This window comes from Eurypyga helias, unplaced genomic scaffold, assembly GCF_000690775.1.
Source record: "Eurypyga helias isolate BGI_N326 unplaced genomic scaffold, ASM69077v1 scaffold15168, whole genome shotgun sequence".
In the NCBI taxonomy this organism is placed as follows: Eukaryota; Metazoa; Chordata; class Aves; order Eurypygiformes; family Eurypygidae; genus Eurypyga; species Eurypyga helias.
The window spans coordinates 2,148-16,087 of NW_010265133.1; the positions used below are offsets into that span (position 1 = coordinate 2,148).

General features: G+C 40.0%; 1 protein-coding gene across 1 annotated transcript; it reads right to left on the reverse strand.

Moving 5' to 3' along the window:
- Window positions 1–5,094: 5,094 nt before the first annotated feature.
- DUS4L (dihydrouridine synthase 4-like (S. cerevisiae)) lies at window positions 5,095–13,589 on the reverse strand. The gene is made up of 6 exons (XM_010156619.1): window positions 13,480–13,589; window positions 13,131–13,252; window positions 9,536–9,653; window positions 7,946–8,068; window positions 7,268–7,494; window positions 5,095–5,674 (listed from the first exon to the last, which is right to left on the reverse strand). The coding sequence occupies exons 1-6, from the start codon at window positions 13,587–13,589 to the stop codon at window positions 5,427–5,429; spliced, it is 948 nt and encodes a 315-aa protein (XP_010154921.1). The 3' UTR covers window positions 5,095–5,426.
- Between the last annotated feature and the right edge of the window lie 351 nt (window positions 13,590–13,940).

A 13,940-nucleotide genomic window follows, 5' to 3' on the forward strand; every position in this document is an offset into this window, starting at 1 on the left:
TTGAGCACCCTGGTCTAGTGGAAGGTGTCCCTGCCCATGGCAGGGGGGTTGGAACTAGATGATCTTTAAGGTCCCTTCCAACGCAGACCATTCTATGATTCTATGAAAATGAGACAGATTAAATGCTGTGAATAGTAGCTCTTTGTTACTCTAATCCATTTGATTTGAAATGGGGTAGGAAGTTCTTGCATAAGCAGTTTTAAGCAGAGTTATCTGCAGCTGCTCACAATCTGAAACTGTTTACACTTAAAATTTCCCAGGTCTGTGGCCTGGGGATGGAGCCAATGTGTTAACATTTTCCTAGCTGCTGCCAAGCAATGTCTGGATGAAAGGTTACATCCCAAATAACTGTTTATGCATAACAAATATTCGAGAGCGGTAGGAGCAGCCATTTCAATACAATCTACACAGTGGAAGCAGCTTGGGTTTTAAGAAGTATTTCTAACATGTTTTCATAAACACATTTAATCAGAAGCACAGACAAAACATAACCTCTTACTATGTCCTGGTTATTACATTTTAGTTATTGGCCTACAGCCATTATACTTTATTGAAATTGTTAAAATGTTATTAAAGACTTCAAGAGCAGTTTCCATTTCTGAGCTGCTTACTCACCTCTTACTTTCACTGCAGGCTGCCCTCCCAGTAGCCTGGCCTCACACAGATAGCACTATATTTGCATGTCCCCGCTGCCAGAGACCCCGAGTCTGCTTTTTCACTTCATGGGCTTCGCAAGATCCCAGGCAGACTCACTCTGCAGTCACTGCTGTGCACTTCCAAAGCAGTTGCTGTGTGTTGCCCTGGAATGTGATCCGAGGGACAGAGAAGCCTCCTACAAATATCTGTGAGGCCTTCCCTTCTGTTGTGTGCAGCCTGCTGCTCCTGGAAGGTATTCTGCTAACTGAAGTTGTACAAGTCTGGGTTGTTGATCTTAGGCTGCCTATCTTGCAGTGAACCACAGTATGATAAATATGATGCCATGCTATACATACTGGCTGCCTACTTTAGGAAAAAACCTCATGAACTTTAAAACATAACAGCTAAATACTTTCCTCTCCCACCAGTAAGGTGACAGAAGTATGCAGAAGTAGAAATATGAACTGCCTGTGTATTAGAAACTGGTTAGAGCACTAATTATCTGCTGAATGACAAAGAGAACGTTCAAACTTGTTCCATTCTAGTTTGGCTTGTATGGCAGCTGTCTCATCATCACACACGGCATTTGCCCAACCATCAACCCAAGACAGATGTTAAGAAATACTAGGCGTTCGGCTTAAAGGAGTGAGTTTTAAATAGAGCGAATCGCTCAGAGTCAGTCATTTTGCATTAGGATGCAGGGTTTACAGCATAATGTCGATTACTTTGGTATACTGTTTGTTCATGACTAACTTCGCAGGAGTAGGTAGGTTTGCTGAAGCCTTAGGCCGCAAGCTGTGAACTTTCACCAAGAAATGCTTTCGGCTGGGACAGAGTTAGTTTTCTTCTTCGCTGGTACAATGCTATGTTTTGGACTTAGTATGAGAATAATGTTGATAAGGCACTGATGTTTCAGTTGTTGCTAAGCAGTGCTTAGCCCAAGTTGAATCTAGCAGAGTGAGCAGGTGCACAAGAAGCACAAACTAGAAGGTAAGGAGGCTAGAATCATCAGCAGAAGCTGAAACTCAACAGGATGAGAACAGTTACTAGCCTGCCTGGAGAAAGAGAAAGAATTCAGTTAGGTGTTAGAAGATCCCACACCAGAAATCACCACTGGACCAAAAAGGCATGTGAAAGGTGCATGAGGGGTGGGTGCATAGATTTTAAGGGTATAACTGCCCAGGGATTTGTTGTGGGTCCCTCTCCGGAGGCACCCAGCTTGAGATGTTTTTTTTTTTTTCTGCTGTGCCATCTGACTATTTTTTTATAGGTAAGATTCAATACCTGACACTCTGCTACAGGAAACCCAAGGATGAACCTAAGGAGGGGAGAAACACTCAAGAGTAAGAATGTGTGTGTGAACGGAGTTGAAAGGGGCACCCATCAACTCATTGGAGTCGCCCACTAGGAAGGGACTCCGGTCTTAGCAGGAAAGACTTGGTGGCAAGTGTGTGACTCCTAGGATGGTATGTGTGCTTGAGTGCTCTCTCCTTTAACAGAGAAGAGACCTAAGGAACAACTTAACAGCAAGTAATGTAGAAATTGGGATTGTATAGGCTGTGTGAGGGAGCTGGGGTTACTGCAGCAGGGTCGAAGTTGCAAGAAAATATAGAAGATCCCACACCAGAAATCACCACTGGACCAAAAAGGCATGTGAAAGGTGCATGAGGGGTGGGTGCATAGATTTTAAGGGTATAACTGCCCAGGGATTTGTTGTGGGTCCCTCTCCGGAGGCACCCAGCTTGAGATGTTTTTTTTTTTTTCTGCTGTGCCATCTGACTATTTTTTTATAGGTAAGATTCAATACCTGACACTCTGCTACAGGAAACCCAAGGATGAACCTAAGGAGGGGAGAAACACTCAAGAGTAAGAATGTGTGTGTGAACGGAGTTGAAAGGGGCACCCATCAACTCATTGGAGTCGCCCACTAGGAAGGGACTCCGGTCTTAGCAGGAAAGACTTGGTGGCAAGTGTGTGACTCCTAGGATGGTATGTGTGCTTGAGTGCTCTCTCCTTTAACAGAGAAGAGACCTAAGGAACAACTTAACAGCAAGTAATGTAGAAATTGGGATTGTATAGGCTGTGTGAGGGAGCTGGGGTTACTGCAGCAGGGTCGAAGTTGCAAGAAAATACAGGTGTTATGAGAACATGGTGTTGTGCGATCAGTTACAGGAGGCAAAGGACCTAAAATAGGAAATAAAGCTTTGTATCTTATGTTACTTGCAGAATAACTTTAAAAAATTGAAAATTGGAAAGACTGAGTAACTGATGATGTTACAAGTAACATACACAGGGAAGGAATATATCTAGTGGCTTTAAACTGGAAGTGAGAGTTTTCCCATATTCAGATGGCTTATAATGAGAAACATGGCCATATTCTAAACCAACACTGGAAGTTAAATAACTAACTCACATCTTCAGCAATTTACATATATTTGAACAGTACGGCTGTTCAGAGCATGGCTTCAAGACTCCAACTCTGCAGTGACATTATACCAACAGAGTGAAGAGTGTTCAGATTCATACAAAATTCACAAGGGAAGAAGGCGTACAATTCATTTCACCCGCAAAAGAGTATGATCAACTTCCATTGACTTTTACAATGCATAACTGGCCAGATCAAGCACTCCTTAATTACCAGTGATATTAACAGCAACCTAGGTCTTGTACTTCAGGCAGAAATCTCCGTGACTGATCTCACACAGGCACAACAACTGCTGCCTTCCATCAGGTATTCACATCCTAAATAGGTCAAGGTATTTCAAGTCCTCTAAAGTTCAGTTTATCCACTGTTACAAAGAAAAAAAGGCAAAAAAAAGGCCTTTCATTTGTGTTATTTGATTATAATAAATAACTATTTCTTCTTTGCTCCTTGTGGCTAATGGGAGAGTCCACAGCAAATAATAGTTGCTTACCAAATCACAAAAATCTTAAGTGAACGCTAAGACGGGGCTTGGTTAATACTTTGAAGAACCCCTTTCTTCTACAATTCAGTTGTATAGTTTTACTTTTCAATTTTGATGCAGAAGGCTGGAGGCATTTTCAGAACTGAGGAGAACTGAGTATTGCACTATAGTTGGATGAGACAGGAAATTCAGCAGTACAAAACTCAGTGTCATACAGTTGGGAAGTAGGAACTTTTGCTGTAAAACTGGGAGCTCATAAGCTACATGATGCGTATCAGTTGAGGAAAAGTGAGACATTAGAAAGAGAAGTATTAATTGCAGAAGACACTGCTGGGGTTTTACCTGGAATGCCACAGATAACTGTGCTCACCCAATGTCAAGAAAACATTACAATCTGGAAGAGTGAAAAAAATAGTTGTCTGAAGGAACGGAGAACCTATTTAATCAAAAAAAGCTTGTAGATTGTCTCAATTAGCCTAGGATAGCAAAGCACGTCAGTAGTTTTCCATTTGTTAACACATCAGGAAGGTGACTGCATCAGACGAGTTATGTAACTTTGCTGCCTTAATTAATGAACAAGACTTGATGGTCATGCCTTTCGCTCTGTTGTTCGCGTGCCTAAATCGGAATATACTCACTGTGAAAAATTACCAAGTCTTTGATGCCATTGCATGAAAAGAATTGTGAGAATTTCGGTATCTAGGTTGTCATAGTTTATAGTGTAATAAAAAAATTACAACTGTATACAAAACCAAGAAATTTATTTAGAAAATTTAGAACTATTCACTTGTATATTTATAACAGTATCAGAGTCAGAAAACTAAGCAATTTCTGGTATGAATTCCTGTGTAAACATATAAAGAAAACAAATTATTTGATTACAAATAATTGTACTGCACAGATCTGTGAAATTTCCCTTGCAGAACACATGCAGCTGGTGTATAATGCTATTATCTTGTTCTAATTTCCACTGTATTCCCCTCCTATACAAGGATTCAAAGCCAAGTGGCTGTCATGCTTGATAAGCAACATGCCAGCAGGCAGAAAGGACTGCAAGAGCCCCACTGAGAGAGCCTGTCAGCTTTTCTTTGACCTATAAAGCTCTGTTTCGGTAGATGACAGGGATTTAATCTTTTATATAATTATTATGCAGTAGATACAACTGAGTTTAGTTAGATTGAACTTTCAAGCCTTGCAATTTAGATTCAGCTGTTTGTACTAAGTTTAAACTCCCCCTTCACTTTACTCTTTCCTTCTTTCTGTCATCATTTATCTATTCTGTGCTTCTTTCACTATACTAAGTGTGGAATTTTTCTGAGTTTTAAGTAAGTTTAAAAAGTTCTAGCCTGCAAAAGGAACGTCTAATTTAAAAGAGAATACTATACTGGGCATCAAGGCCTGTCTTGAAGCTTGAAAAGTCTACTGAAATTTAAAAGTACAGTTTATGCCAGGTAAAGCAAAAAATTCTGTGATTGCTCCCTTTGTATTGTTTTGGTCTGAAATTTTGGGTATTATTTATAGGCAGTCCTTCTGATTTCAGGAGGTTTCACACAAGAAAGGCCCTAGTTTTGCAAAATACTGCTGTAAGCAATTGTCTGGTGAAAAAAATAAATTACTGGAGTCTTACAATAATCAATCCTCTGTGTAGTAGTGCATCGTAAATGAAATTCCACATTTGTGGAATCTGGAATATTTTCTGGAGTGAAAAATGCTGACATAAAAATATCAAAAATATAAAGTATCACCCTCATCATGTTACACTGTGTTGAAAATACTCAGGCAATATGTGAATGTGACAAGTAAGTAGGAACCCAATTAAAACTTTAACAATGTATCAGCAATTGCAAAATACAAGTTTCCATAGAACTAAAATACCTTCAGTTATCAAACACCGTAATGGTCATTCAGGTAATCTAGTACTGCTGAGGTGCTTGATAAAACATTAAAAACTCTTTTTTCTTGTTTTGAAGTTATGTGTTCCATCATGTACATTAAGTGGTGGTGAAAACACGTAAAAGGAGTTCCATGCTCAAGAGCAATGTCAACCCAGTCCTGGATGCACTTCAAAGGGGTCTCTTCGTACCCTGCAAACATAGCCGGATTTGCTAAGAGTCCTCTAGCCACCATTACACCTTCAAAATGGAAATTAAAGCAGTGAGTTACATTGCAGTTTAAATTTTACAATAGATTTTCCCGTAGGTTTTGTATAGCACCCCTTAGGAGAACCTCCCAAAGCTTACGGACAAGCAGGGGGAGAACAGGGATGAATACTGTAGCTGTATGAGAGAAACCCATTTAACAATCCAAACCTCAGAGTACCTACTACACCTGTCAACACTACCCACTTGACGAGGTATCCCTCCAGAAATTTTGAAATGAAACACAGGACACAGAAGCCCTTCTTCCCTACTTTTGAAGCTGCAGTTCAATAGTATTTTGGTTTTATTTGCTACACACATACAAGCCTGCCTTTTTAACATAAAAATACAATGGAACGACACAAGGGTAGTAATACGTTAAATTTAGTTATTTTTAGTGCAACTCAGCTGATTCACTGACCTAGAATCCTTCTTCCAGTAAGAGCTCAATGTCTCAATTATATAAATCTCAGGGCTCTTGATCTGCATTAAATCTTTCTGAACAAGCCAGTGTATTTGCAAGTATAATCCCAAATTCTTAGATAAACCCATACAAGTTCTGTGGTAATTTTTCTGCGATTAAGGGATTCTGTTTTCCTGTTCCTGTTTTCCAACACACAATCTATCACACTTAGTCTCTTCTTAAAAAATAGGATGATCAAAAATGAAAGATTTTGCTATTGTGCATGACAGAAAAAAACGATGCTTTGTATTTCTGTTATTCAAGAAGGTCAGCTGGGTTATGAGAACATTCTTTTCTGTTACGTATGTCCTTCCTGATTTGTGTTTTGAGGGAAAGTCACTGTAGCAGCATGGCAGTTTGGGTCAACTAGTTTTTGTTGCTGCCATTAAATATCAATAGTGCCAAAAGAAATCTGCCACATGAACTTTTCCTTATGACACTAGCTGCTGCTCTCTGTCCTGTTATTCTCTAGCTGCAAGATTGAAAGTGCGTAGATACAGAGCACCTCTTCAAAACATAAACTGAATTTCCATACTGTCTTGAAACCAAAGCAGTTGCAGGAATCTATTGTGACTAAATAGTTGTAGGGCAATCCTTCACCCCCAGACGTTCCCACTGACGTGTCAGACAAGGTAAACACATACAGATAGGAGAGTGCAATGCCTCACTGTGTCCTTGAAGCTAACCATCTTAACGGTTAAGCATCTGGCTTAACCTGCCATATTCTGATTGTAATAAATCTGCTCCCGTGTGCAGGAAATAAAGAACCGTAAGCTTCCACTTGGAAATCTCTAAAAGATGATCAGCTCCATAAAGAGACGGAATCAATGTCTGAAGGTCCCTCTGAACTCCACTGCTGAGTGATGAGACAGCATAATTAAGCAAAGAGTTTTTGTAATTTGCCTTGGAAATCATTATTTGTGGCTTTGAAAAACGGTGCTCTAGTGCTCTGATGATTACAAGTGGTTCTGTTTATGAGCTTATCAGGCATTTAAAACATCCTCTTTCATTTGTCTCTGCAAACAGTGAAAAGCCCTCAAATCATGTCCTACTTGCAGCCAAAATAAATACTTTGAAATACGATTTGTAATTTTACTTAGAAAATAGAGTATGTTTGATCTTACCGTCTGCTCCTGTCAAGCGATGAACATTTTCAGCATCTTTTAAAGTTTTAATGTCTCCATTAGCCACAATAGGTATAGACACGCTTTGTTTAATTATTTTAATTGCATCATAATGTACAGGCTGATGTCTTTCTTCTACGCTTCTCCCATGTACTGTAATCCATGAAACTCCAGTTGCTTCAGCTTTTTGACACAGGTCAACTGTTCTTTTTAAGTCCTCATGGATCCTAAAATTCCAAGGAATGGAGAGATTACATGCGTAAATTATCTGAATGCTATAAATAAACGCCCCTCCCTAAGGAGCGGAGCTTTAGATTTGTATAACCATACATTTGCATAACCGTATAAATGAAGAAAATATGACTGCTGGAAGATAAAGAGGGTTTTTTTTTAATAAAGACACGAGTTCAGTGTATTGAAAACTCTATTTAATTTAGCGTTTCCCAGTTATATCCCACCTCTGAAATATACATGGCAATTTTACTTGTCCCAGATATTTTTTCACCATCTGGGGTCAAAACATCTCAGCAGTCTTCACATGTAAGGAAATTTTTATAATGTGCAATATTACATTAACACATTTACATAAAGTATAGCAACTATTTCACTAATGTATTTCTTTGAAAAAATGAAAAGGATTCTTCCAAGTAGCACAAATAACACTTAAGTTAGACCTACCTTATTTTAATAGATACTGAAAATCTAGGGTTGTCGATCTGATTGCGCACATGCCTCACCATATCTCGAATGAGCTCTGGTTTATTTATTAAGCAAGCACCATAACCTTCTGCCATCGCCCATCTTTAAAAGAAAAGGAACACTTGTATTCTACATCTGAAAAAATGCAGATCAAATTCAGTCAAATACATCAGCTTCTTTCCTTACGAGCTTTCGAATGGGTGGTTGAGTAAACCCAGGCAGTACTGGCTATAGATCAAAAATTTGTTTGCAGTTTGACACCAGCTTTTAGATCCTGGCTCAGTCTCCATTGTGCTGTTAGAACTCTGGACAAGTAATTAATCTCTTCCAGTTCAATTTTCTGACTCACAAGGAAAGTAAATTAACATTTAATCGACCATGGTTTAGATCATACATAAAATAAATAGTTTGATGTTTCCGGTTCCATTGGATTATGGGTTTCTTTTAAACAGAAAATGACTTTGGATTGAAAAAGAAGATTTTTGAAGTGCAAGTAGGGATATAATTTCAGTAATATTCTGTTTTCCCTCAACTGCCAAATAAAAATTTTGACTGGCAGGAAATAACTTTTGCTTCCACTTATAAGCAGCAGCTTTTTTCTTCAACAGTTTTTCTTATAAAGGCAGGTTAAGTGCACAAAGTTTTGTTATTTTGAAACCAGCATGCACTAGAAACAAAAGAATCAAATGCAAACATGTATTTTTGGACTAAAAGGAACTTACAGTTTGGCATACTTAACCATAGTTAGCTTAGAAAAAAAAATACACTTCTATTCAGAAGTTTCAGCTCTCTCCAGAAAAGCGTTTTCTCAAATACTATAATTTTAAGTCAAGACAACCTAATTAGAACAGACAAATTAAGTAACTGCACCGTAATATTGTCTTTTGCTTTCCTACATTTATTTTTGAGGTCTTCACTTAGAAAAAGACTGCCTGACATTCACATAATAAATTGTTCTCAATTGAACCAGTTAGTGAGAATCTTCATTTGCACATTACTACTCTGTTTCACTGTCAAGACAAAATCTTTATCAATTTAAGTGAGAAGTAGATGACTAATTCACTGTACTTATAAACCTAATAGAAGATGGAAGAAATTCTTTTCAGCAATTCCTGGGTAATATAATCTGTATAATTATATTTTAGAGACTATCTTTCACTTGCAGAAGTCTGAAACATCAGGGACTTGCCTCATTATTCTGGGAATTGACACATCATTTCTCAAAACACTCTCCAAATTATTTGCAGCAAGCTTTTCTTGGTAATGCGTATTTAACAGCTGCTGAGAAGGGATGGACACTTCACTTCTGAGCCAACATTCACTATCTTAGAAATTTAAAAAGGCAAGTTGGCAAATACACCTGGTTTTCCTAGTCTCATCATGGTGACAGGCATCTCTGAACATTCAGAAGAGTGTCTTGCTGCATAGAGATTTCTGACAGGTTAAAAAGCAGTTTCTCTCTCAAAGTCTATTTTTAAGTTAAGACAGAAATTACTATCACTATGAAGACCAACATTCTTCATTCTCTAATTATTTTGTCGTATTTACCCAGTTTTTTCAAAACTTTACCTCTGAGGACAGCCACAGTTTAAGTCTATTCCATCTGCATAAGGACAGACGATACGGGCAGCATCACACAAAACCTGGGCTTCTTTTGCAGCAAACTGAACAATCAGTGGATGATCACCTACTCCAATGAAAACATATTTAGAAATTTTAAAAACCCCACAAAATAAGAAGAAGGAATTTTAAATCTTGAATGTTTTTCACACATTGAAAAGCTGTCTGGCCATGGTCCCAGGCAACTGGTTCTAGGTGACCCTGCGTGAGCAGGGGAGCTGGATAACATGGCCTACAGAGTCCTTCCAAACTCAGCCATTTGGTGATTCTGTGAGCCTTAGATCACAAATAAAGGTAGCTGACCATTGGTTTACAGACTATGTCTATCAAGGGAGGTGGGAATTCAGACAAACAACGTCCTAGATGGTTGCTGGCTCAACATATTGTTTTTGTGCCTGAAACTGGTCAGATGCTTCTCTTCAACAATGAGATACAAAACAAAGCATTCTCTATTTTTTGGCAGCCTTTGTGCTTCCCCTCCTGGTCTGCAGGCTGCCCCTTTGCTGTGCTAACACGGCTGGCTGTCCTGCCAGGTGGGAAACTTGCTTACAGAACTAACCCTTCAGAAAGGAGCTAAACAACCCACAAGCTTTGCCCTTCGTTATCCCAGCCCATCTTTTTCCTCTTCTGTGCCAACATGGCTGGTTTCTACGCACAATGCGATATGCAGAGTTGGAATGAGCACACAGGGGCAGAGACAGCTTTAGCAGCTTTATCTCAAGTGGGAAAACAAAGTGTCAGTGCTCCTCAGCTTGGGTGTGCTGCACTACTCGTGCTTTTCCAAGCCCCTGCAGAGAGCCAGATGGTCATTTGGAACATGGCTCTCCTCTTTTACAGCTACTGCATTACATTACATGCATCTAAAAAGATTTCAAACGGTCTTAGCACTCACTTTCCATATAAACAATTCCTGCCGTTAAGAGGAAGGGGGTATCTGAGCACTGATGGAAAAGAGATGATCCAACAAATGCACAAAGCAAGTGCACTTCTGGTACTGAAAAGACCACAAGTGCTTCTGAAGATGTTTCTGTTTCAGGGGAAAATAACTAGCTCTTCAAGTGGTGGAGCTTAAGCCAGAAAGGGCAGCAATACCCTCTCAATCAGGCTGAGACACTGCTAGAAGTTACCTAAAAATCCAGAAAGAAAAAAAAAAAAAATAAAATCCCTTGCATATTTTCAAAGCAGTGTCCATTTAATACAGTGCTCTAGCTGAAGAGATTTACACGGCTACAGCAAATATTTTTGAATAACCCCACGCACCTCGAGTTTTGGTTGAGCATTAAGTAATAAAAATACTGATTCTAGCCATATCCAATTTTTTAGCAGCAGCCACAAAGAACATCTGCATCTATTTGAGAAATACACAACAAAGAAAATATCAATGCCAAAGAAAATGGAAAACAGAAATTGCAACTGTAGGATCCAAACCTACTCCACTAATTAGAAGACAAAATCCTCAAACAGCCAGGAAGGTAAACATAAAACCACAGTAAAACTGCACAACCTGTTGTGGAGCTATTTGTTAAAAGCATAAACGCTAATAATGTAAATACTATCATCTTGGCAAAGCTGCCTGAGGCTGCAAGTTTTAGAGGCCTATAAAATTAAGGCCAGCATGAAAGAGTTGAATAGGGAAAAGGTATTGTTTACAACACTAGAACATTTCATTTTGTACCCCTTGTTATCAACAGAGGAGAATTTCTTACTTATTTACTTTTACACACAAAGAATCATCCACACCTTTTAAAAGTTGAGTTCCACTAACAAGAGCCTACCTATGCTTCCCAATGTGACTTTGTAACTGCTCTGTTCTATCTGAAAAACATATCACAGTAAACAGCCAGTGCTAAAATTATGAAACCTACTTCCCCTGCTATTATGGATACACTTATGAAACCACCAATTCAGTGGTCTGAATGGGTTAAACCATCACACTTCGTAGATCCTACATACTGATCTTACTAGCACGTTAGCAGAACACACTTCATTCTTCCAGTTGCAGCCCATGCTGGTATGTTCCTTGTTACACTCTTCTTCAGCCACTTCATGCCAGCAGATCTGTATCGTTACTGTCACCTCTTCCCACATACTTCATACCATTTTCCTCTTCTGCTTTACAGCCAGGACTCTGTGCAACTCCTTATACCCCTTCTTTTCATATGCTTTCTGGTTATGTTTCTGTACCATGTCTGAAGCCTTGCTTCTCCCCACCGACCCCTGCCACGCTTCAACTTCCTGGCCCCTTCTTGCCTCTTTATCTCTCATTATCTCAACGATTTTGGTAAGGCACTGGAACAGGTTGTCCAGAGAAGCTGTGGATGCCTCATCCCTGGCCGTCTTCAAGGCCAGGCTGGATGAGGCTTTGAGCAGCCTGGTCTAGTGGAAGGTGTCCCTGCCCATGGCAAGGAGTTGGAGCTGGATGGTCGGATGGTCTTTAAGGTCCCTTCCAACCCAAACCATTCTGTGATTCTATGAGTTCACCAACACCCCCTTCCACCTTCCAGCCAAGCTAATTTGAAACCCTGTTGCTTTTATCAGTCCTTGATTCCACTGTACCAATGTCTAGTGTTTTTTTTTTTTTGCGTTTAACAGCCGTCTTGATTTTGACAGAGGCCAGAAAACATTTCCCAGCAATGAGTTAACTGTTCACCTCTGAACACACAAGAAACAGCAATTGTTGGAAAAGAATCTTACAAGATGTTAGATCTTATACTGGGACTGGGTCTGGCTGGGACGGAGTTAATTTTAGAATTTATTTAAAGTACATTTATAGCAGCCCGCATGGTGCTTTGCACTGCACTTTGTGACAAAACCAGTGTTGATAATGGACCAGTATTTTGGTTATTGCTGCACAGTACTTGCACGGTGCCTAAACTTTCTCTTTTTCTCACTCTGCCTTCCCCCTGCACTCAGCAAATAGATTGGGGTGGGCAAGAAATTGGGAGTGGACACAGATGGGACAGCTGATCCAAACTGGCCCAAGATTATTCCACACCGTGTAACATCAAGCTCAGCAATAGAACTGGAGTGGTAGGGGAAGAAGAAAGTGAGTTCTGATGTGGAAATTTGGCTGGGCATCAATCTCCTGGTGTGAGGTGGGAAACAATTGCTTTTGTGCCACTTATATTCTCCTTCTTTCCTTCACTCATTAAGCTGTCTTTATCTTGACCCCTGAGTTTTTCATGCATTTTCTCTTCCTATTCTCCCCTTGTGCTGTTGAGAAGTGAAGGAGGAATGAGTGAGCAGCTGCATGAGTGCATAGCCACTGGCCAGCTATGTATGGTCAACCCACCACACACCTTAATCATTTTAGAGGCATCGATTTTCAGGGGGAGGCAGAGTTTTCCACTACTACATTGACACACTGGCACTGGAATGTCCTTACTCTCACTTAGAATATTTCTGTGGTTTTACAAACAACCAGATACAGTACACCAAAATCGTTAATGTATGTCAAGTTGTGTGACAGACTCATTCGCTTGGCCAATTTGTTTTAAAACCACATAAAACATTCTGACAAGGCAATGGTTTATTAAAAAAATACCTTTGTTTGTCGTGAATTCGCTGTCTCTAGCTTTTGCAGATCTCACAAAATCAGCAGCCACTATCATTGGTGTGTAACACAAATCGCAACTGTATTTCCTAACCAAGGTTCTGAAAGCCAACCTGCAGACAGGAAAATTAAGAGACCAACAGTAAAGACATTTTTCTGATTACCCATTCTAAAATGCTGTTCTGACATGCAGTAGTGTGGGGATGTTGAAGTATAATCATAAAACATATCCTACACTTAGCTCCATCTTCATCAATGAAAGGAGAAAAAGGTAATCATGCCTGTTTTTACAGTCAAGATAAACATTGTCAAACAAAATGCACTGAAAACAGTCACTTACTTTGAATAGCGGACCATAGGGGCACAAATTTTTACAACTTGCCCAGAATTAAACAAATCCATGGGATCTTTTAGTTGGCAGTCTTTAGTTTCTATGATGTCACCAATCATGTGTAATTGACAATCCTTTCAGCAGCTGGAAAAACAACCAGTGTTTGCAGTATAAGTAATTCAGCTATTCCTCACAAGCCACGCAGCGAAGAGCTTAAACTGGACTTGTTTTTCGGTAAAGCATCCCGCAAGACGTCCCTCGCTTGCAGCGTGTCAGGAACAAGCCTTCCGCCACCACCACCGTTGCCGTTTGTGAACGCCCCCCCCCCGCCGTAACACCGTTCCGGTTTCATTTCTGTGCGGATCGTCCAGGCTGGAAGGGAAGCCCCCAGCCCAGCAGGGTCGGCTCCGAGGCCGGAGCAGGGGCTCGGGGCAGCCCCCGCCCTGCCCCACGGCCCTCAGGGAGAAAGC